General features: G+C 45.9%; 1 protein-coding gene across 2 annotated transcripts; it reads left to right on the top strand.

The window, feature by feature from the left end:
* The first annotated feature begins 3788 nt into the window (after positions 1-3788).
* LOC123096222 (CCR4-NOT transcription complex subunit 11) lies at positions 3789-24207 on the top strand. Of its 2 annotated transcripts, none has more exons than XM_044517891.1 (12): positions 3789-4110; positions 11883-11987; positions 13151-13237; positions 13921-13974; positions 14146-14234; positions 14354-14480; positions 14567-14704; positions 21067-21138; positions 21211-21284; positions 21383-21524; positions 21973-22051; positions 23713-24207. In XM_044517891.1, the coding sequence occupies exons 1-12, from the start codon at positions 3874-3876 to the stop codon at positions 23808-23810; spliced, it is 1302 nt and encodes a 433-aa protein (XP_044373826.1). In that variant the 5' UTR covers positions 3789-3873; the 3' UTR covers positions 23811-24207. The 2 variants fall into 2 exon arrangements, with proteins under 2 accessions (XP_044373826.1, XP_044373825.1); XM_044517890.1 differs by having other exon boundaries at positions 3791-4110; positions 14092-14234.
* The last annotated feature ends 840 nt before the right edge of the window (positions 24208-25047 follow it).

The following is a 25047-nucleotide window of genomic DNA, read 5'->3' as shown; positions in this document are numbered from 1 at the left end:
GCTCATTATGATGATGCATTACCGAGTGGGCCCAGAGATACCTCTCCGTCACACGGAGTGACAAATCCCAGTCTCAATCCGTGCCAACCCAACAGACACTTTCGGAGATACCCGTAGTGCACCTTTATAGTCACCCAGTTACGTTGTGACGTTTGGCACACCCAAAGCACTCCTACGGTATCCGGGAGTTGCACGATCTCATGGTCTAAGGAAAAGATACTTGACATTGGAAAAGCTCTCGCAAACGAAACTACACGATCTTTTATGCTATGCTTAGGATTGGGTCTTGTCCATCACATCATTCTCCTAATGATGTGATCCCGTTATCAATGACATCCAATGTCCATAGTCAGGAAACCATGACTATCTGTTGATCAACGAGCTAGTCAATTAGAGGCTTACTAGGGACACGTTATGGTCTATGTATTCACACATGTATTACGATTTCCGGACAATACAATTATAGCATGAATAATAGAAAATTACCATGAACAAAGAAATATAATAGTAACCATTTATTATTGCCTCTAGGGCATATTTCCAACACAAGGGGGGGGGGCTTGCCTGGTTGCTCTGGCAAGAAGGAGGGGTCGTCAACACCGTAGTCGTACTGGGTAGCAGCGGCGTCGGTCTCGGTGTCTAACGAGAGAAGAGGGGGAGGAAACAATAAATATAATGCAAACATAAGCATGACGATGGAAGACATGACAATGCGTGGTGCTAGTTGTGCCCTAACGCGGTAGGAGGTGGTAACGGCGAAGGGGGAAACATCCGGGAAAGTATTCCCAGTGTTTCGTGTTTTCAGACAGATGAACCGGAGGGGGAAAGTTGCGTGTTTGCTATGCTAGGGATGTGCGGCGGACGAACAGGCTGCGTATCCGGATTCGTCTCGTCGTTCTGAGCAACTTTCATGTACAAAGTTTTTTCATCCGAGCTACGGATTATTTTATATTAATTTTCAAAGTTTTATTCATTTTCTGAATTTAAATTAAATCGAAAATAAAAGGGAAATTACTACGGGTACACAGAAGTGTACCCACATATGTGCTACTAAGACAGACATGTGGGGCCAGGGGCCAAGTCAGCCCAGTCAACTGTTGACCAGTTGACTGGTCAACAAAGTCAAAGGGGTCAACCTGTCACTGACTGGGAGTCCCCAGTCAGCAGAGTTGACTAGTCAATTGGGTCCAGCGGGACCCAGTAGTCAGTGACTCAGCTTAAAACTAACAGTTTATTTCCTTTAATTAAATGGTTCTAATTAAACAGCGGGTCCCACTGTCATACAAAGGGGAGGTAATTAAGCGCGTGATTAACCTAATCTAATGGTGCCACGTCAGCGTAACCACCAGCGCTAATCCGGCGGCTCCGGCAGGCCGACTCCGGCCACGGGAGCTCGCGTGGATGGTGGCGTTCGAACGAGCGCTCCCGGGCGAGTCAAACAGTGGCCGTGGGGGAGCCAGTGGTGGGTTGTGGCGGCGGCGTCAGTGAGCGGGGCGGCGATGGAGCTCGGGCCTGCGGCGGGCATGGGGCGGTGGGCGCCAGCCGGGGTGAGCGAGGCCGTGACTGGGGGAGGGGCGGCCGCGCGCAGGTAGGCGGGCGCACGGGGTCTTGCGGGTGAGTGCGCACGGCGTCGGGACAGGAGAAAAGGAAATCGGGGTGCGGGAGCTCGACGAGGGGGGGGGTTCCTCACAGGGGAGCTGCAGGGGGAAGGCAGTGGGCTCGGGGAGGTGGCGGCAGTGTCGCCGGCGATGGGGACGGCGGAGGACGGCGCCGTTCGGGGGAGATGCCGGCGTCGGGGTCGACCCGGCGACGGAGCTCGTCGGTGGGGATGAGGAGGCAGCGACGACGACGATGGGGAGTGGCGCCGTGGTTCCGGCGACGGGATCCGGACAGCACCGACTGGCAGCGGCGGTGAGCGGCCTCGTTCCCGATCTGGATCGGGGAGGAAGGCAGAGGAGGGGAGAGGTGGATCGAGGGAGTGGGGAAGTGGGGCGATCGGTTAGGGTTAGGGGGAGTGAGGAAGGCCTATGTAGGCCAGAGGCGTGGGCCGGCCTGGCTGGGCCATGGCCCAGTTGGGCCAAGGGGTCCAGTGGGGGAGGGGGAAGTCTTTGTCTCCTTTTTATTTTTTGTTAGTTTTCATTTATTCTTCTTTTGTGTTTCCTTTTTGTTAGCAAATAGTTCTACAAAAATATAACCCATACTCCTAAATTAGCATAATAACATATGCCACTACCTCAACAAGCTTGGTGACCAAATGAACTAGTTTAATATTTGCTTAGTATTTAAAAGCATTTAAATAATTATTTTGTCACTGTTTTATCTACTATTGTGTATTTAAATATGGGTCCTCCACCATAATTGCTTATGATTTATTTGGTTCACTCCGAACATTTTAGTTTTGACATTTGAAAACTTTTATTGTTTGCTTAATTTTGAATTTGAATTCGAACCGGTTTCGAACTAACGCGGGATTATCAACAGTAACCGAGGTGACATGGCATCATTAGCAGGGAATTACTGCAGTCTAATTATCCGGGCGTCACAAAGAGTTAGAAAACAATACAGACGTATGACTTGGTACACGTACAAATACAAAGACACAAGGAGGATACAAGTCATATAGCTGGCTCCGCCATACTTCGCGGAAGACCCCATACAAAGGAAATTTGCATAGACGTCCTTAGCCTCCTCTGCTTCCAACGCCACTCCGACGCGTCAATGATGACAACCACCACAGTCAGAGGCCGAAAACACACACCGGGGCAGCAAACCTGGAGATGAAGGAACCCCTTGCTCTGCGGCGTTACTAAACCGCAGTAGCCGTCGGCCGGGGATAGCGACCCAAAGTCTTCCATCGACCGGGGATAGCGACCACATCGTCAGCGCTCCCCGAGCTCCTCCACCACTAGGCTTGGGGACGATGCCATTTCCGTCTCGCAGTGGACGACCAGTCCCTTCCACCACAAGCCAGATCCAATGCCAGCCTACAACTCCATCCATCCCAAGCAGGTCGCCTTCAACACCATGATCTCCTACATCTTCGAACGAACCCCACTGCAAAAGACACCATCCCCTCACACGCCCCCGATGCCTTGCAGAAGCACGCCACTAGAGCAAGGGGGGGGGGGGGGGGGACCAGACACCCACAAGCTCCCCGCCAGAGACAACATGTCCGATGAAACGCGGGCGGAGCTGTGGTGATTTTATCCTCACGCGGTGTCGTTGGTGGCGTCTCAATGACACCACCAGGAACCTACCTACACGCACGTGCTTCCACGGGGCTCCCCCCACCTCCTGAGGCCGTGGCGTTCATCAGAGGCGAGGAGGAGTGACGAGGTCACTGGCGGAAGGACTGGGGAATGAGGACTCCCCTGATTCGCTCCTCGCGTTCTGTGGACGGTTCGAGAGAAGACGAGGGGAACGAGGGCGAGAACCCCACTGCAAAATATGTTGTTGTGTTACTAGTAATTTTTTTATAAATCTAGCATTAAAATGGGTCGGACCATACTATCTAGTAAGGAACGAGGCCTATCATTAGACCATTGGCCATATCCCTCAACAAAGCAGAGTGGCCATCGGGTACCAGTCCGGGCCAGACCGGGCCGGCCCATTCCCATGCTAGTCTTACATAAATTGACCCAACTCTACTAAGCTCCACATGAATCCTCAATTTTTTTTACTAAGCTCCACAGGTTTAGCAAATACAGTATGTGCCAAAATTGACTTAAACCATGAGAAGTTCACATATATCAATCAAAAGGTACAAACGCGTCCAAATTATTCGTGAAAGCCAGCGTCCATCGCCAGTTCGCCACCATTAAACCCATTCACCCCTTTCCTAAGCCCTCCCCGCTCCCACCCGACCGCTCGACCATGTCCACCAGGAAGGACGCCGGCCCCTCGCCGGCGGCGGCGCCCGCCACCGCGCCTGCCCTAACGCCTTCCCCATTCATGCCCATGTGTCAGATGCGGCGGGATGAGTGCGCAGACCTCCTCAAGCTGATCTCCGGCGTCTCGCGCCCTCTCGAGGACGTCGTGGCGGATTTCCTCGCCCGCGTCCCGCCCGAGCGCCGCCTCCGCTTCGGTTCCGCCATCAAGTTTCTCCTCGAGGCAAGCCGTTGCAGCCCTCGCCCTGAACCCGCCCATCCCCTTCATCTGCATACTCCCTCCGTATACGTAGTTTAATCGCCGTTTTGCTTGGCCGGTTGTCCCCGGGCTGTGGAGTGTCAGGCGCATAGGTTTCTAGGGTTTTTTTTGGGGCAGGTCGGTATTCTTGTTGATGGAGGTTTGGAACTGGGATTGGGGGGGGGGGGGGGGGGGGTAAACTCTGCAGCGACGGGTACGGCTTTTGTGTGAGTAAACCTGCTTGTCTATTTTGATTGGTTATTTCAAAGTTCAGTTATGCTTCTAAGGCGACTATGTGGTAGTTGTTTTTGGAAATTCATGTCAGTCTGCGAAATTCTGTAGCTCTGGCTGCTCTGTCTGGGTTTTAATGGATTGAAGGATCGGGGTGAAGATTAAGATTCTGTATTCCAGTTCCCTTTTGAAAATTAAATCCCTGATTGTATTAGGGCAGAGTGCAGTGGATACACCAGTTCTTGCGACACTGTCAACACAAAGGAGAAAAACAAAACACAACTCTGCAACTGTGGACACGAGGCTGAACCACGAAGCTTAGGAACTGTATACATGCTCCTTTTGTTGCTTCAACCATGTAGGCATCCTGTGGTCACTGAAGATGTGCGAAGGATTGAGCCATTCTGTTCTTACTCGATGGGAGGCATAGCTCCGAAGTGCGAGCTACCATGCACCCTTCGCTTTTGACTTAAACCTTCGGTAAGTGGTGTTGCAACACAGCCTTTGGACGAACAGCGAATATGAAGGCTTCATAGTGGTCTGGACTCACCGGCCCTTGAGATTGAAGGTCGATATGGTTAGGAAGATGTCATAGAATACCGTATGCTGGCACTGAACCAAAAAGCCCTCAATTGGGGTTCTCGGGGAGCTCTGGAGAAAAAAGATGGAAAATGAAAGAGTTCAAGAGAAGAATCGAGATGTAGACATTCCTGAACTCGTAGATCTGAATTCTTCTTCCCCTTTTACTGAAATCATCTGACAACATCATGAGCAAGTAGGGAAGATAGCAGACAAGATAGTGGAACTAGGATTGATTATTAGAGTTTACGTTGGCTACATCTTTTTCCATTTGACACATCAAACTGCTTGACTGAATGCCTATTTGGTACTTCTGGTTTTAGATTTTGAGTGAGATGTTAGTATATTGGTGGCCTGGTGAAGTGTTTTTAGTGTTTGTCACGCGAACCACCATGAGGAGTAACGTAAGTTGTTCGTGTTTCCTGTGTAGTGTGTGTGCTGTGTTATTTGGCTTTTGTCACTTTACTGCGTAACTCATTTGCCAATTTGCTTCTCCTGTTAATGAAAAGACGTGCTAACACTTATTTCCAAGTTTTTTTAAAAACCTGTGAAATCATTATGGTATAGGGTTTTTATGAACTTAGCAAGGTTCCACTGGCAATTATCAGTGAATAATATATTAGTATGGTTAAAAGAGGCACGTTGTTACCATTTTCAGCTCATAGCAATTAGTTTTCCTTTTCATTTGCTTGTTGTTTCTTGGTTCTGGGTGTTGGATTATTTCAGGATCACAGTTCACATCTTTGATGGTTGGTTCAGGAGAAAATATTATGTTGTTTTCAGTGTCGAAAGGACTCAAATTATCATCTTTTTCTTCTTCTCGTCTGCTACTGATGCCTTTTGTTTTGCACTTTCAGTGGTGGTGCTTGAATTTTGACTGAATTTGTTTGTCAGAATGATTGATAGTTGGTTTTCATCTCTCACTAGGTTTTCTTCTGAATTTCTAATAATAACAGCCCTGCTGACAAGGCTGATTGTGATTATTAGGATTTTAGGTCAGCTTTCTTATGGATGGTACTGAATGAAGGATTAAACTTGTACTATTTACTAATTATCTGTCCTGATAACAGAAGTGCATTCGTCTTATTAGCTAAGTAATTAAGATACATATCTGAATCATTGCTTTTTGTATTATTGTCTTTGGTAGAATTAGTAGGGTTTAGGTCGTCTTGCCTAAGTTGGAATTACCAAATGGCTGATAAGTATGTGGATTTGCTTCCCTTTTTTCCATCATTTTTGCTTGGAATTATACCTTTGATTTGATGTGTTATATACTTGACTAGGATCTAGCAGTCCCTTTGTATAAGTTGATACTGAAATGTAGTGCTTGGCTGCTTGAATTCACTTATACGGAGTATAAACTTAGCAAATCGTGTTCTTGAAAGGTTTCTAGGACCTTTGTGGCACCTGTTAGGAATAAGCAACTTGTATTCCCATGAGGCCATAGGCCGATATATATACATGTACAGGTGTGGAACATATGCAGGAAACCCCTTATACAACGGGATAAATACAAAGGGGTACATGACCTATATTATAACTCTAACACCCCCCCATAAACTCATGGTGGAGGAACAACACTGAGTTTGGAGAGATAAAAGCCATGTTGCGCTCTAGTCTGGGCCTTCGTCAGGAAATCCGCCAACTGTAACTCGGAAGGCACATACTGAAGAGCAATAACCTGATCCTGCACAGCGGCGCGCACATAGAAAGCATCAACACCAATATGCTTGGTGAGCTCATGCTTCACAGGATCGCGCGCAATGCTAATAGCACCGGTACTGTCAGATAAGAGCATAGTCGGTGTAGTGACAGAAACACCAAAATCCTGAAGTAACCAGCGTAACCAAGTCACCTCTGCCGTCAAAAGAGCCATAGCTCGCAACTCAGCCTCAGCACTCGAACGGGAAACTGCAATCTGTTTCTTCGTCTTCCAGGCAATGAGAGAACCGCCAAGAAAAACACAGTAAGCAGAAAGTGAACGGCGATCAGAAGGATCACTAGCCCACGTAGCATCCGCATAGGCCTGAAGCTGTAAAGAACTGGAGCTAGGAAAGAAGAGACGGTGAGAGATCGTGCCCCGAAGATATCGGAGAACACGAAGGAGATGACTATAATGAACCGATGTGGGAGCAGAGACAAACTGACTCAGAATATGAACCGGATAAGAGATGTCCGGACGAGTGACAACTAGATAGACAAGACTGCCAACGAGATGGCGATAACGCGTCGGGTCAGGGAGAGGATCACCATCAGTAGCACGGAGGTGAACATTGAGCTCCATAGGAGTCTCAACAGTGCGCTCGTCAGAAAGAGCAGCACGAGCAAGAAGATCCTGGATATACTTTTCCTGGGATATAAAAAAGCCATCAGAGGTAGAAGAGACTTCAATCCCAAGAAAGTAGCGAAGAGGTCCAAGATCAGACATAAGAAACTGCTCACTAAGACGGGCCTTTACAAAGGCAATATACTCGGGGTCATCCCCAGTGATGACCATATCATCAACATAGAGAAGAAGAGTCCGGCCACGAGGAGAAAGGTGAATAAACAATGCGGGATCATGAGCACTTGCTGAAAAACCAGCAGTAGTGACCACAGAAGCAAAACGCTCAAACCAGGCGCGAGGGGCTTGCTTAAGGCCATAGAGAGAGCGACGAAGACGACACACCATGCCATCAGGAACAGAATACCCAGGGGGTGGCTGCATGTACACCTCCTCACGCAGCTCACCATTAAGAAAGGCATTCTTAACATCAAGCTGAGATATAGACCAGTGGCGTGCAGAGGCAACAGCAAGAAGTGTACGAATAGTGGTCATATGGGCCATAGGAGCAAAAGTCTCGTCATAATCACGACCATGCTCCTGCTGAAAACCACGAGCCACGAGACGAGCTTTGTGACGCTCAAGAGAACCATCGGAGCGAGTCTTAACCTTGTAGACCCACTTACAAGTGATGGGACGGACTCCGGGAGGAAGAGAAACAAGATCCCAGGTACCAGTGCGTTCAAGAGCAGCAATCTCCTCTGCCATCGCAAACTGCCATTCAGGATGAACAACAGCCTGACGGTAAGAAGTCGGCTCAAGAACAGCAGCACCAGCGGTGGGAAATCCAAAGCGATCAATAGGCGGACGAGGACGAGAACGCAAGCCATAAGTAGGCTGAGAGGAAGAGGACGACTCATCCAAGGAAGCATCCACAGGTCGTGAACGACGAGTGTAATGCTGAGGAAGAGATGGAACAAGAGAAGGAGGAATCGCCAAGGTAGAATCAGGGGGTGGCGACGAAGAAGTCACCGGAGATGAAGGTGTAGAATCCGGTGACATGCTAGGTGAGGAGACCGGGGAAGATGGTGGCGGCGAATCGACGAGGGGTGGAGAAGCAGAGGGAGTGGAACGAATAGGCACAGGCGCGACGGGAGTGATAGGGGAGTCAGGAAAAGTGAGGAAAGAGATATCCTCCACTGAAAAAAACGAGGAAGATGGGCGTGGGTAAAAAGGACGAGACTCATCAAAAGTCACGTCTCGAGAGATACGCATCCGACGACCGACAGGATCCCAACAACGATAGCCCTTATGCTCATCACTGTAGCCTAAGAAGACACACTCAACAGACTGAGCGGTCAGTTTGGTGCGTTCGCGAGGGGCAAGAAGAACATAGCAAACACAACCAAACAAGCGAAGCATCGAATAATCGGGAGAACGATCAAACAGACGCTCAAAAGGAACACCACCCTGCAAAGCAGCAGATGGCTGAAGGTTGATGAGATAGACGGAAGTGGAGATAGCCTCGGCCCAAAAATGAGGCGGAAGAGAGGCGGCGATCATCATAGCACGAGCCGTCTCAAGAAGGTGACGATGCTTGCGCTCAGACACGCCATTCTGAGCATGAGCACCAGGACAAGAGAACTGGGCAAGAGTACCCTGCTCAGCAAGGACACCACGCAACATCTTAGAGATATACTCACCAGCGGAGTCAGCACGAAAAACACGAATGGGTGAAGAGAGCTGAGTATGAACCATGGCAGCAAAACGCTTATAAATAGACAACACCTCACTACGTGAAGTCATGAAATAAAGCCATGTGTAACGAGAAAAATCATCGATGAAAATAATATAGTATTTATGACCACCTTTCGAAGAACAAATAGCTTTTGTTTCCACAAGGCAGATCCCATTCCTCGAATGCAAAGGACAAGAAAGACGGATTCTGGCTGGAAGGAAGGGTTCTCGCGAAAGGAGCCGGACCCCATACATCAGAATGGACTAAATCAAAAGGACGCTTAGACACTGACTCACTATGGGAATATGGTAACTGAATCTGCTTGCCAAGACGACAACCCTGACACTCTAAAGAGACATCTCCTGAGACAGACCCTAGAAGACCTCGACGAACTAAAGACGATAACCGAGAACCACACAGATGACCAAGTCGATGATGCCACTGCTTGAAGGAACCAGTAACAGAGGCGACAGCAGCGGAGGGACTGGCGATGGTGGTGGCAGCGGAAGGAACATGAAGCCAGTCCAACTCCCAAAGACCTTGAGAATCACGGCGGCGAGGGCCAGCCCCAACCAGAGTGTGCGTGCGACGATCCTGGACAGAACAAGAGTCAACATCAAGGATGACACGACAACCAGAATCAGTAAGTTGACCGGCAGAAAACAGATTCATGGTAAGTCGAGGAACATGAGCAACATCAGGAACAGAATAAGGAGTGGAAAGATGGCCTCTACTAGCAACAGAAAGTGGAGTACCATCAGCAGTGAAGACATGAACAGGAGAATCCAGCGAGCGAAGAGAGGACAAAGCGGAAGAATGAGAAGACATATGAAAAGAAGCTCCAGAGTCCAAAACCCATGGGAATGTACCTGACTGTGTAGAGGGTGGGTGCTCAGTGCGGGAAGCGTCAGTCACAGAACCAGCAGTACCCGTCGAGGAAGAACCTGAAGCCGCGAGCAGACGCTTAAGTCTCAGAATATCCTGCTCAGTCAAAGCAATGGCTGAAGCTGGCGAGGGAGATGACGAAGTCCCTGAGGAGGAGGATCGCGCCTTGCGCAGGTGTTTCCGCCTAGTGTAGCACTGGGACTCAATATGACCATCATTGTTGCAGTAGTCACAATGTGAACGGGGGCGACCTGAGCCTCCAGAAGGAGTGGGCAAGAGCGGCGGAGCACTCGAGCGAGAATGGGGCGGTGCAGCAGGTGGAGTGGAAGAAACCCGAGTAGCGAGCACAGAGGGAACCGCCAGCAAACCAGCACCACGTAGGCGAGTCTCCTCAGCACGAATCTCTGAAAGCGCCTCCATGAGAGAAATACGGCCACGAGCAAGCAACTGAGCACGCCGGGGCTCAAACTCCTTACGGAGCCGAGACAGGAACTCGTAGACGCGATGAAACTCCAAATCGGCCTGGACAGCCTGGCAGCAGGGGCAAGTACGACAACCAGCACTGCGGAGAGAATCAAGCTGGCGCCAGATAGCAGAACTCTGTGCATAAAAGTCATCAACAGTAGAGTCACCCTGCTGAAGAGCATGCTCCTGACGAACCACAGAAAGGTATAAGGCATCACCAGAGGGCTCATAGCGCTGACGAAGACAGGTCCACATCTGGAAGACAGTAGGAAGACCCAGAAACTCAGAAGCAAACTGAGGCAGAACACTAGCAGTGAGAACAGCTGCAGCACGAGCATCATCATCAAGCCACTGGGTGTAAACAGACAAAGCACCATGATACGTCTGAAGAGCCTCCTCATAAGCCAAAGCCCTCTCATCATAGGCACGATCAGCAGCCTCATCAGCAATCTTAGCCGCATCCTTGGCGGCCTGATTAGCATCCGTAGGAAGAACCAGTGGAGTCGGCGGAGTAGGGGCCACTGGAGGAACCGGACGTGGCGGACAGCAGACCTCGCCAGAAAGAACACCCCAGAGACGAATGCCACGCATGTGAATGTGCATGAAGCCAGCGAACTCGGTGTAGTTAGTACCATCGAAGATCACCGGACAGCGAGATAGCCCGATGCAGTAGACATTTTTTTTTATCAGAGATCAGATCTGGGCAGAGAAATCAATTCGGCGGCGGCTGACGTCGAGCGGGAGGGAGCTTCGGCGGCGTCAACAGCTGCGGGAGCGGGAGGGAGCTTCGGCGGCGTCAGCAGCTGCGGGAGCGGGAGGGAGCTTCGACGGCGGCTGACGGGCTTCGAGCGGGGGTAGCCGGTCTCCAAGAGCCTCAGCCCCGCGACTCCCGCTGTCCAGGCGCTTGTGGAGACGCCCCACAGGGACGAAGGCAAGTCCGGCGGAGAGGGCAGCGGCGCGGGGGTCTCCTGCTGCTCCGGGGAAGGAGGCTGGGCGCAGCACCTGAACCGCGCGGCTCTCTTGACGCGCGGGGAGGAGGAGGTGGCGGTGGAGACGGCGTGCGGGAGACCACGAGCAGGCGGGAGCGGCGGCCGTCACGACGGGATCGAGCACGAGTTGCGGCGTGCGAAAAGAAACCCTAGAGCTCTAATACCATGTTAGGAATAAGCAACTTGTATTCCCATGAGGCCATAGGCCGATATATATACATGTACAGGTGTGGAACATATGCAGGAAACCCCTTATACAACGGGATAAATACAAAGGGGTACATGACCTATATTATAACTCTAACAGCACCTAAATGACAGCGACTTGTTTACATGAAAATATTGAATTTTGTCCCAACTTTTGCATTGTTGCAATTGTGTTTGGAAAATGGTATGTATGCAGATGTGAGAGGTTTACAGAGCAAGTGCATTTCATATCTAGGTCTCTATTCCTGCAAGCATTTCATAAAATTTTGCACTCAATGACCTTCTGTTAATCATACTAACAATATTTCATTTGCTGTTCTCCTCTTTCTGGAATTTGTTCTATTAGTATAGGGAAATTGAAAATCAGGATTTTATTTATGCCACTTTGTTCCTTTTCCAGGACAAGGTGATGTTTCAACCAGCTGAGCGTTTAATTGCACTCGCAATTCTTCATCAAGGGTATTCCTCACAGCTGACAAATCCGTTTGTTCCATTCTTAATAAATGTAAGTTGTAAACTTTCTGTCTATACATTGTGCTTTTCGTTGAGGAATAAAGCCATACATCTGCATTAACGTGTGCATGAAGTTCGAATTGGTGTTGTTTATCCTTTTCTTTTTTTATTGAGACAAAGTTGACGGGAAGTGATTTCCATGTGCACTGTTTTAATTATTGTGAAATTATCATGAATAGCTCCACTTCGTTCCACTTCACAATCGACCTAGCGCAGATTTCTTTCGAACTGTTTTAATGGGTTTGTGCTAGTAGTTGAACTGCTGATACACTGATGTTGCATTCATCATTAGTCATGGCACTGCAACATTGAATAGTCATTTAATCATTATACTAATGAATTAAAGATTAAACTCCAGAACATGCTGCAAAAATTCACCAAGAGCAAGTACCATGCTGGAGTTCATTGGAACCCTAAAAGAAGCATCTTAAGATTTAATTGAATTGGGGCCCAACTAGGCTATGATCTGTGCCTTTTATTCTGAACTATTGTTTCGCCTTGCTTATGTGCTTGTCATTCTCTTAGTATCAGTAGAGTTGGAACATGAAAATTGCTGTTTAGTATGTTGATTAGTTACCATCTGCACCACAAATTCATCATCAATCATGGTAGATTATTACTTTTAGAGATACCCACTATTTCTCCTATTTGAAGTCTGAAGGAGGTTTTATGTACGGAAGTACATGGCATATGGCAAAGATATCAGCTCCCAGTTATGGGATAGAAGATTCCCGTTCCTTGTTTAGGTAGTTTATCATTTAAATTAGCAAAGTACCATCTAGCTTGGGCCTTAAGCCAATAGGTGATAAGATGTATGAATTGTTACTTAGATTGGAATCTTAGGCCTCTTTATAAAGAGGACCTTCTGTGGGGGAGTTAATCAAGCAAGAAAATAGAAGAATACTTCTTCAATCTTGACCCTGGGACGAGGTTCCCTTCCCTGCCTCTCCCGGAAATCTTAGTTCAGAAAAGAAGTCATCATGAATCATGATATTATAGCATAACAGTTAGAGCTACCCAGTACTCACTATTTCTCTAATTTGAAGTCTAGTATAGTCCTATACTCTTTTAGTCAACTCTACAATCCAGTTATGTCAGAATAGCATTGATCCTTCCTAGAGTTCCGATTCTGACCATCTAATTTTGCTTTTACAGGTTGCCTGTGATGAAATTTCTGAGAGACCAGAACGTGTTTTTCTCCAGCTTTTGCTAACTTCAGCTAATGGGGACAACAACAAGGAGGTATTCTCATGATGTATGTTTTCTGGTTTAATTACTCCCTCCGTTCCTAAATATATGACGTTTTGGTAGTTCAAATTAAATTACCAGAATGTCATATAATTAGGAATGGAGGGAGTGCATGATTGCTGAGATATAGGAAAGAAATATTGGAATAGTGCAGAGGAACTTGACAATATGCATGTACTTTTCCCAATGTATAATATGTTGACATCAGTGTACACATGTACAAATTCACAAAATGTGTATAAAAGTATTTGGAGGTAGCTAGTATGAGATAAAAAATATTGATATCCCAATTAGGAGGTGCCAAGTTAATAGCCTAGTTCAGCTAAAAAAAAGTCAATAGCCTAGTTGTTTGCTAAATGGATTTAATATGTGTTTGAATGCGAGAAACTATATTTAATAGACTGCTGTGCTTTTGTCTGGCCTTTGGTAAATGTGCTGCCAGTGTCACAAGTGCAAGTTTCTAAGACTGGAGATGCCAGATACTTGCTGAACGGTAATTTGGTGACTATCAGAACTCAGAAGTGGTAAACTGGCAATGCAGTGTAGACAGAATCATTTTGTGCTCTCATGGACTGATAGTCATTTTGTTCGGATTGTAGTTTTTTTTACCTTGTTGGGATCCAAATTGTGGGTCCACCATTACCAACTTATGATGAATTTTGTTATCCTATGTTCAGATCTTGAAACAGTCTGCAGAAGATTACTTGAAGGAGCCTTCTTATGCATCTCAGGTAGATGATTGTACTGTCATATAATTATCCTGAAACTGAGTGAACACAGTTGATAGGAAAAATACACCCAGTATACATGTAGAATTTTTTTGTTCAGAAGAGAATTCTCCTTTATAGGTGTTGCTGCCAAGAGACCAGCTTGAAAGCCAATACTCCTGCAATGATGTTCAGCTGCAGACATACACTAGTTGCGCAGCTGCTACGGTTAGAAGTGCTATTCCTGACCCAGATGTTTCCCAAAGCTGCGGTGATTCATCAGGGTATGTAGACTCAACTACTCTCTGCGTGCAATGATTGTTGAAGGGCATTCATAGCGTATAGTTCATTTCCCCTTCTATTTGTCTGATTATGAATTAAGTTTTCCCCTCATTATGTCTAGATTATCACCGACCAAACTAAATAGAGATAATGTGGTGACAAATTTACTTCAACAAACACCACTGAGAGGATTGTCTCCTCCATGGATTAGGCCCTCTCCCCCCAGACTTGAAATACTTGAAGGGGAGGTAAGATTGTTGGTTAAGAGATGTAAATTGTTTATTCATATTACCTCTATTTCTAAACATAGATGTAATTCTCGATGAAATTACAGTTGCAGTGGTTGAACCTGGACAACAACCATGAGCTACTATGGGATGGTAGCATGTGTGCTGACACTAGCCGAGGAGCTTCAATCCGTGATTTGGTCGGAAGAGCCTGTAAAGGACCACTTGCACCTGCCCAACAAGAGGTTTTCTTCTACCTCTATTTTCAATCATATGTTTTTTAGGGATGGCCTAGGTTACACATACATGTGGTATACTATGGGTATGCTTGTACTGCTGGACGACAGTTCCAAAATATGCGAGCATGTTTTTGTATTGAAGGACTAAAGTATATATTAGAGATGACTTGCTCTTGAGTAGTTCCCTGTCATTTCCTTGCTGTGATATTTGCATTTCTTCTAGTAACACTACCGGTTCTTTCCAATAATGATCCCAAAGAGGTTCAGTGGGATCATGAATTTGCAGAGAGGAGGTTGCAACAGAATCTCCTCCTTCCACGCTTTCACTTGTACTTGCAGCTGCCGTTATCCACTAGCAGGATCCAAGCATAGTCTAAATCAGGAACCATATTAATTCGTGACACTGGTATCACATTTCACAACAATATCACTCTGTAACTCTGGTCCCAGCAATATGGGGAAATCAGGAAAAAGTCGCAATGGACTTGGGGTGCTACTGTGGATTACCCTTCCCTGCTCCTTGGGTTCTTGCACTCCTAATGCTGGGCTGTGTTTGAAACACTTAACATCCTTCTATTTTGCTAAATATTGTAGTCGAAATGATCCCTGAGCTATTCTGTTTTGGTTCAATAGAGCCAAATTTCGTTACTTTTGTTAATGACATTGTCATGTGGCAATCAAGTCTTGCACACGATGTCTCCACCAATTGAACCCGAACCTGTTGGCGCAGGAACCTTCCGCCAGAACCACCGGCTGCCCCTCTTTACGGTTGCCTCTCACAACACACACAAAGAAAAGAGACACAAGTGGTTTTGGTGGCTGGCTGCCTCACACAGCTAACCCTTTTCTTCTCTGTTTCACTTGGCTCAAAACAAACATGAGTACAATCTTAAGTAGTACACGCACACACACAGCCCAGCGGCCACACCAGCCACTAACCCATGCACGCACACACTACCTAACCTCTTAACTACATGCACGCCCACGTACATCACTTGTGTAGCTTCTTCTCAGCAGCCACACGACCCGGCTAAGCGGGCTAACAAACTAACTCACTGATTCTCTCAGCCCGAACTACCTTGTCCAGCCGGTCAGGCTCTAACCTCTCACGTGCTTGCCGCATCACACGGCTGTGCCGCCTCACGCAGCATTGGAGCCTCACGCCACCATCGGCATCTCACCGTCCTTGCCGTATCGCACGGCATCTTGGCATCTACCCTTCTCCGCACGCCTCCGCTGAAGATTCGCCTGACTAGCTACTCCCTAAACTGTGGTACATGCATAACGAAGAAACTAAATATGCAGACACAAAATGTCAAGATTAGTGCTAACATTCACACCCCCCCCCCCCCCCCCTAATCTTGATATCACAATCTTTGATGCGGATCACCCGTTGTCACTTTATGACGCCATCGCAGCACTGCAGCCACTTGCCATGGACAACGTTCTCGCAGCGCCGGTCACCATACTGTCTTGCCGCATGCAGCGCTCACCTCTTGATGTGGACGACACCTTCACAGCGCCGATCATCACTTTGTCTTGCTGCAATATCGCACTACAGCATTTGTTGGCTTCACACCAATTCTCCAGTCTCCATGATGATGATGGCATCACACCACCGCCGTCGGCATCACACCTCTCTATGAGATGATGGTGTCGCACCACCATCGTCACCTCTCAACGGCATCACACCGTCGTCTTCTTTTGGCAGCTTCACACCGCCATCCCCACCTAACGGCATCGCACTGCAACCGGCTGCCAGCGGTATCGCGCTACCGCCAGCCTCCTTGTGCCGCCGGCCTCCATTTCGCATGGAGTCCGTCGCGCCGCCACCGCCGCTGCCTTGGATCGACATGGCTCTGATGCCAATTATTGGTGCGGCTGGCCTCCATTTTGCATGGAGTCCGTCGCGCCGCCACCGCCGCCGCCTTGGATCGACATGGCTCTGATACCAATTATTGGCGCGGAACCTTTCGCTGGAACCACCGGCTACCCCTCTTCACGGTTGCCTCTCACAACACACACAAAGAAAAGAGACAAGTGGTTTTGGTGACCGGCTGCCTCACACAGCCAGCCCTTTTTCTTATCTATTTCACTTGGCTCAAAACAACCATGAGTACAAGTTCTTAACTAGTACACGCACGCACACAGCCCAGCGGCCACACCAGCCACTAACCCATGCACGCACACACTATCTAACCACTAACTACATGCACTACAGGCACACCCACATACACCACTCGTGTAGCTTCTTCTCAACAGCCACACGACCCGGCTAAGCAGGCTAACAAACTAACTCACTGATTCTCTCAGCTCTAACTACCTCGTCTAGCCGGTCAGGCTCCAACCTCTCATGCGCTTGCCGCATCACACAGCTGTACCACTTCACGCCGCCATCGGCATCTCGCCGTGCTCGCTGCATCGCACGGCGGCTTGGCATCTCGCCTTCCGCATGCCTCCGCTGAAGATTCGCTGGACTAGCAACTCCCTAACCTATGCTACATGCATAACGAAGACAAACTAAATATGTAGGCACAAAATATCAAGATTAGTGCTAACAGAACCCGCTTGGGTTGGACATTGTAATTTTGTATTTTTTATGCAAATGATCCGTAGATTCCCGCATTTTAGCATGTGCAGCCATCTGGTTGGAGAGGCACCTTGTGAGCAGAGCCAATGCCTAAAAGTGGATAAGGCCCACAAATATCAAGTGACCTATGCTCTATACATACTCCCTTCTCCCTCCTGCCTCTTCTTTCTTAAGTGAAGCCACTGCCTACTGTTATGCTGTCCCTAACAAGAATGGACAAATTTGCCTAAGGCATGGTAGGCAAGCGCCATTTTGATCTAGTGTGAAGCAGGAATACACCCTGCAATTGTGGTTCTGAGATGGCTATTGAGCTGATTCATGTAGTGAGCTGAGAAAGTAGTCGGTGAGACAAGATAACTGGCAACAATAGTGATATCTTTTCCGTAAAAAAATACAAGGTATGCGTAGATGATTGCTGAGCCTTAGTTTGTATGTCTGAGTTTGCAATTTTACAAGATGAACGTTTTGAAATTGTTTTGAGTAAAGGGTGGCTGATATACAATAGGCAAAACAGATACAGTAAATTTCAGCAAGTCTAAATATTAATTTTGTATTATTCAGTTTTATGATTTGGAAAGTTGTTCTTGATCCCATGAGATTTAGAGCCACAGCAACATAAACCACTGACGCTCAAGGGGTTATGCTGTCACAACTCTAAACCTCAATGGACAAAGTATATATTTTCTTATGATTTCTGTGCATTTCAGTTGTATTTTCTACATATGTAAATTTATTGATAGTTCAGGGTCTGTTTTATTTGAAATAATTACTAGAGGTTAACCAAGTCATAACTGACACAAATGAAAGAAGGGGTCTAAAACAGAACAGCTATGCAAGAAGTTTGAAGAGATTTAGAAAAGAATGGAATATAATAATTATAAAAAAGGACCCCACTCTGACCATTCAACCTTTCATGAGAGCGATGCAATTATGTGCAGAAGTTACACTAAAATGCTACATGTTCACACCCGATATTTCAAGCAGCAAGTTGTACAATAGTAGCAACAATCAGCAATGTTTTCTTATAGTGATATCACTAGTACTGATATTTGTTAGAACATGCTCGGCTTTATTAGAGAAGTTGAAGGCAATCACACTCTAAATTAATAGCGCTTATAATGATTATGCATCTGTGTTAGTGTTGGTCTGTGGCCACTTCAACGTGGTTGTGTTGCAAATGTTATCATCATCTTGTAGGGTCCTGCTATTACATCCTCGTTGCTTATCCTTCATGTTCAATATACGGAATATCCTACTCCTTAAAGCTTTATTTTTCTTGTCTAATGCTAATATTTAGAATATATGTCATACCAGAAATGTGTAGTCCCACCTGTTACGGATAAGCTCTTCGGCAAGACCTACAGCAGGCGCAAGTGGAGAGGTGGTAAAAAGGCGGGAGAACCATAGGGTTGTGGCTAGCAACGATTTTGAAAAATCAGAATTGTTGTCACCAGAAATTTTTAGTAATTTGATACCAAGTTTTAATACTCGATTATATTAGCATAATGGTAGGACTCCCCTACTAAGGAGACTTGTATGTTGTCAACAATTACAAGTGTACCAACGCACACGGAATTAAAAGTTTACCAAAATTGATATCTTTCTCTCCATTAGTTGACTGACATGACCAATTAGCTGAAAAAGGACCATCCTTGGTTGAGGTCTGTTATGGCTTATGGTGAGTGGATTGGAGGTGAAGAACATGATCAGCAAGCTCAACTCATGATGAATGCATGCAACGAGACAGTGATGTCTTTAGTCTTGGGTTCATGTTGATCTCCCTCACCATCAAGCTCCAGCTAAGAGACCCTAATCGCACAACAGTGGTTTATGCCGAACAATTTGAGGTGATACTCCACCAACTTCACAAGTCAACTGTTTGAAGAGCCACGTGGGTGCCATGATTCTGTGTATGCCAGGCTAGCATCATGACTGTCAATGTGTCCATTCATGTTGGCGAGTGCACGGTGACATGATCAAGCTTGGCGGTTGTTCCTGAAAACTCGGAACCCTCATTGCTTGGCCTGACGGGAGGGGCAACAATTAGCTCTGACACCAAATTGATGGGCTTATGGCTGATGTGTGAAGCAATTCGAGGATGAACAAGATAATAGGTTTTCCATGAGATTGCTAGAAACATTGCTTGCCCTCCTATACACATTGGGAACTGTTTCCAGTCCCGACAGGGCTCCAAGGCAAATGCGAGGGAGGGGCTTCTTTGGTATTTCTTGCCTAACATTCATTGATGATGCCATCCCTTTATATAGAAGGGTTTCAACTAAAGACCAAATGCATCTTATTTCCTAATCTGTCTCTAATTCTTAAAACCTATAGAACGCAAACTCATGCTTGCCAGTTTCAGTGCCTATATAGCGTTGCTACTGTAGTGCAACTGCCCCTTATGTTGGGAAGCCCACCCCCCCTAAATGTGTCCATAAGTTTGAATGTCTCTCCACTCGTGCTGCATGGGCAACTTGTAGAGTTTACCCTTGATCTCAATGCACCAAACTTTATCCCGGTTTATACCTCGGTAGTTCGACCTTGCACTACCCTGAACTCTAAGGCCTTGTTCGGTTGTGTGCCAAACCGAGTGGATTGAAGGGGTTTGAGGGGGATTTAAACCTCTTATAAGTCAAAATACAAACTAATCCTTGCCAATCCCCTCCAATCCTCTTGGGGAGAGGATTAACCGAACAAGCCCTAAAAGGGATGGGATTAAGGACTGCACATAAGAGCTAACCATGGAAGTTAATGAGTGGCTTGGTGACCTCAATGGCGCCATGTCTCTTTAGTATAGTGGACCCTCAGATCAACTACCATCAATTTCAGATGTATCCAGAAGAAGTGCACAAGATGGCTGTCCGTACCCTTGTGTATACTTTGAATGCTTTGTCATGCCAAGGGGCCGAGAACAGGGTGTCACCCTGTTGGCTAAGCATGCAAGGAGCATGCTAGCCCACCAGCGTTCGAGCCCTGAGTGCGCTGGTGCTTAGAGATTTTCTTCTACAAAAATATACCTCCAAGGGCTAGGCCTCGTTTTTTTTCATGTCGAGGCGCTAGCCAACTATTGGTCTATGGCCAGCATTCAAGTCACAAAGATTATCTACTTTTGTATGTCTGTTATGTCAAATGCTTTCTTAAGTTGGAAGGATCATGCATATTTTAAGTTGGAAATATTTGACTGCTTTCTTAAGTTGGATAGGTTATATATATTTGAAGTACCAGGTTCACTTCGATCATCAAATGCTTCGTTATATTGGGAAAATAATGTTAAATATGAATTGCTTAACTTTAGGTTTACAACCACGTAGAACGTTGTTTACTCAATCTTGCATCGGAAGATCCAAACACAATAGCTACTGTAATGACATCCCAATTTTGCAGTCAATAATGAAAATGGCTTATTTCAGTTCGTTCCTCCAGTTTTGTTCTCCTAAAATAAGGAAAATGGAAGGAAAAAAGCGACTTCATTGCGAAAAGGAATAAATGAAAACTGCTAAACAGGAAAGTCAGTGTTATAACCACGAAATGAATGTGTCGTATCTTTGGAAACACGAAATGCAAAAATGGTTATAGCCGACTAGCATCTACATTTACATGCATAGGTTGCATTAGCCAAATAAGTGTTTACCTTTTTTATAGAATGAAGTGTCTTACCTAGGCATGCATGACTACATGTGTCAATGGTTGTTTTATAGTGACCACAGCCCCTACTCTGCTAAATATACTGGCCACTTTGATCATTTTACATGCCTAATGGATTCATATCTTGTTGCAGCAAGTTGTTTTAGATTTAGCCAGGGACTGGAAGCTAGTTTATCATTGCGGAATGACACCAGAGAAGCTTCCCGTATGTACTCTTGACATCATGTTGAAACCTTTCCATGCTTCATGTTAAGGGTTACTAATGTCCTTGTTTCAGGACCTTGTTGAACATAATCCACTCATTGCTGTTGATGTTCTTTCAAAGCTGATCAATTGTCCTGACATGGATTCGTATGTACAAAAATGTTTCATTTTGTTAATTCTGTATTTTTTCAATTTATGTGTTTATCTGATCATAACAGTTTACACACATGCTTTATACTTGACAGTTATTTCAATGTTCTTGTGCACATGGAAATGAGCCTGCATTCAATGGAAGTTGTAAACAGGCTTACTACAGCAGTAGATCTACCACCAGGATTCATTCATGACTACATCTCAAATTGTATTCGGTCATGCCAAAATATCAAGGTTTGTTCTTACTTTTGTATGTCATTTATCTTCCAGGAAGGTTTTATAGTAAATACGATTGATAACAATAGTTGGTTGATGCAAGTTTACGATAAAAATGTATATAGTTTCAATCATTGTTCCCGAAAGTGACAATGGTGGTTTGGCCATTTTATTCCTCAGCTTGTAAATGCTTGTTGGTTGATCCCTAGGTGGTAATTCTCTTATGGTTGACAGACATCAGTAATTTCTTCATTATGTTTACCTGCGTAGAGTTGTTTGTGTTCTATATTATATCTGTGTAACGTTTCTATGCATTTATTATAACATGTTAGGGCTGTAAGCTTATTCTTAACTACATATTCACAAGATTTTCATTCTCGCAATGTTCTATTATTTCATATTCTGCAATGCATGTCACTGTCTTTATTAACACTGACAAGAAATTATTTGATAACATTGCTTGCAGGATAAGTACATGCAAAACAGACTTGTGAGACTAGTTTGTGTTTTTCTACAAAGTCTCATTCGGAACAAGATAATAAATGGTGAGTGTGTCAATGTGCAATTGACGGATTTCTCTTCTGAACCTTTTTTACAGTAATGAGTTGATCTGTTCTGTTTGTATGCGTCTACATGTCATGATCCATGAACTTCTCTGGTATAGAAGCCTTTGCATCTTGCTTGTTCTTTGCAAGCTACTTTTGTTTGATCTATCTTTAGCTATGCAATTTGTATATGATATGCTGTGATAAATACTAAGCTGATAAAGCATATAGCACTGTAAACTTCAATCCCAGATTTGTAAAATAGTGTGCATGCCATTGTAGGTTTAAATAAATACATGTGAAAATTAGCTCTATTTTGATTAATTAAACTATTGCACGTTGCAATGAACTCGACTAATTGCCTTAGTTCAGCAGGATGTCTGTTTTGTAAATATAACTTATATAGGGAGTGTTTTGTTGTACTTACCAGTTACCACTTGCCAGCAATGTAAAACGGTGGTGTTTCCCTGGGAAGTTTAATAATTTAACAGGGTTTGCACATTATATGCTGGAACTTAAATCTGTGGTGATTGCATGCCCAAAAAACTCGCTTAGCTGTTGTAAACTATGTCAGTACAATTATGGAAGCAGGGTTCAGGAACTTATTTTCCAAAAGGCTGCTGCCAGTGTCTTCCCTCCATTTTCCCTTCTAATTTGGGCCTTTTCAAGGTTGATGTTTTCATCATGTCTAAGAAAGTTTATCAAACTGGTATCATCTAGTCCTTGAGAGCATGTACAACCGGAACGAGCAAATCTGCCCCCTTATATGTCCACAGAGCCGTCCGCCCCTCATTTGTCTGCGCCCACAGCCGCCCACCTCATATCCATACCCTCAAATCCATACACAAGCATGCAACGTGGATCAACACACCTACTTTCATAGTTCATACAGGGACATAGGACATAGTTCATACAGGACATATCAAACTAGGACATAACATAAGGAAGTTCATTATACATGCCCATCGGACTACCAAAATTTAGCATGTTCTACTAATTTATAGGACTAGAGAGGAAGTTCTACCACGGCCGCCGCTGCCCTTGACCCAGCCCTTGTCCATGTCCTTGTCCACAACTCCCCGTGGTTGCGGAAGTAGCGCTTGAAGACGCAATAGGGGTCAAGGCAGATCTGCTCGGCATCGGAGATGGATGTGTCAGACACGACACCGAACATGTTCAGATCCTCCTCTTTGTCGGGAAGGCCGGGGTGGGAATAGGGACGGGATTTTGTGGGGTCAAGATGGGCCAGTCCGACGTGGCGGACATGCCCGGGTGTGTCCGGGCCGACCCATATCCGCCTGCCATGTGGGCTGGATATGAGGGGTGCCGGACATATGGGCTGGGTTTGGGGTGTCCGGTTGGGTAGCTATTTTTGGTCTGGGCTGTCTGCCCGGACATTTAGGTTGGAAGTGGGTGTCCGGTTGTAGATGCTCTGAATTGGGCTTCACGCAATGTTCTAGACAATCCTGGCCATCATTTTAAAGAAACTGGTTTCTTGAATCTTGCATATTTTCTAATTTCACACCAGTTGCATAAAATGTTATGTTAATTGGGAGATTGGTGATTTGAATCATAGAATGGGTATGGTCATCCATGCTGTACTTATTTCTTTGCTGATTAAGATCAAAATGGTTATGCTGTGAAGTATTTGTTTTGTGCAGTTGAAGATCTATTCATTGAGGTACAAGCCTTCTGCATTGCGTTTTCTCGAATAAGAGAAGCAGCTGGTTTGTTCAGGCTTCTCAAATCTCTAGAGTGAAGAAGGTTGTATGAGTTACCGGAGTTCAGCTCTATAAACAAATTTTTTCATGCTGTACATTCATAGTCTTATATTTTCGTGTTGATCTGCCAATTCAGGGTTGTACTTCATAGATCATAGCTCTTGTTGATGTATTTATTGTCATTAAGCTGTTGCCCTCACCTAAAGAAAGGTCAAAAGATATCAGAACTATTACCCAGGCTTTGATAGTTCCGCTGAATCATTTTGATGTGGACTTAAACCACATGTTCTTTAGGTGAGACAAATTAGCAATTACCTTTAGCCTGTTGAAAGATAGCTGAACAATGGGCGCCTGCTTCTCAGTTGAGGCTCCCGAGTACAAGTAATTTGAGAGATTTCTTAATTTAAATTCAGATGTAAAGACTAGTTGTACTCATTTGTGCGATGCTTTGTTGGGTAACTTGGGTATCTCTTTGTGGTTCTGTTTTAGTGGCCTTCCTCTGAAAAGGTTGGGTATGTGGTGTTGCTGACTGAAATATTAGCCTACAGCGACCAACAAGGTTAAAGTCTTGCAAAGTTACATTGCGTGGAAGCCCTCGTTAGTGAAGTTTTTGTGTGGCAACCGGTCATTTCCTGGTGCATATATGTCTGAACTTTGTGTATAGAAGATGTTGTGATGATGGTGTGTGCAAGACGGGAATAGCCTGAACAAAATGAAATCAAGGAACGTTCGGAACTTTGGACGACGGTCAAGCATATATGGAATAAACTGAATAATGGGTTGAGACGGTCATGTTTGGGGTGTCTGTAAGTTATGGTGCGAGCATGGTCATTCCAAAGTTGTCATCACGGCTTGACATTGGATTTTGATCTCAGATTTTTACTTTGCAAAGCTGTTAGAGAATCGCGTTCTTTTGTTCCTGTTTGGCAAAAGGGAAATGTTTGTAGCCGGCGGACCGGCCGAAATTTCGGCCGGTCACGCGTGGATCGTTGGATGTTTTTAGCGGTCTAAGCGCCTGTTTAGCCACACACGGGAAACAAATGCGAGGCTGTTGGGGCCCGTGCATCGCCCGCGACACGCGTGGCTTCTTTTTCTTATCCCTTCGTTGCTCATCTCCTTCCTTATCCAGTCGCGTCTTCCTCCCCATCCACTCGCATCCCGGGCGCGCTCATCGCCATAGCTGCCGGCAACTCGATGCTCCTCGTTTTGAATCATGCGCGGATCACCGGCGCCGGATTCACCCCTCTCCATGGCCGCCGACAGCCAGGGGCGCGC

This window comes from Triticum aestivum, chromosome 4D, assembly GCF_018294505.1.
Source record: "Triticum aestivum cultivar Chinese Spring chromosome 4D, IWGSC CS RefSeq v2.1, whole genome shotgun sequence".
In the NCBI taxonomy this organism is placed as follows: Eukaryota; Viridiplantae; Streptophyta; class Magnoliopsida; order Poales; family Poaceae; genus Triticum; species Triticum aestivum.
This window is presented reverse-complemented; position numbering and strand designations above follow the sequence as displayed.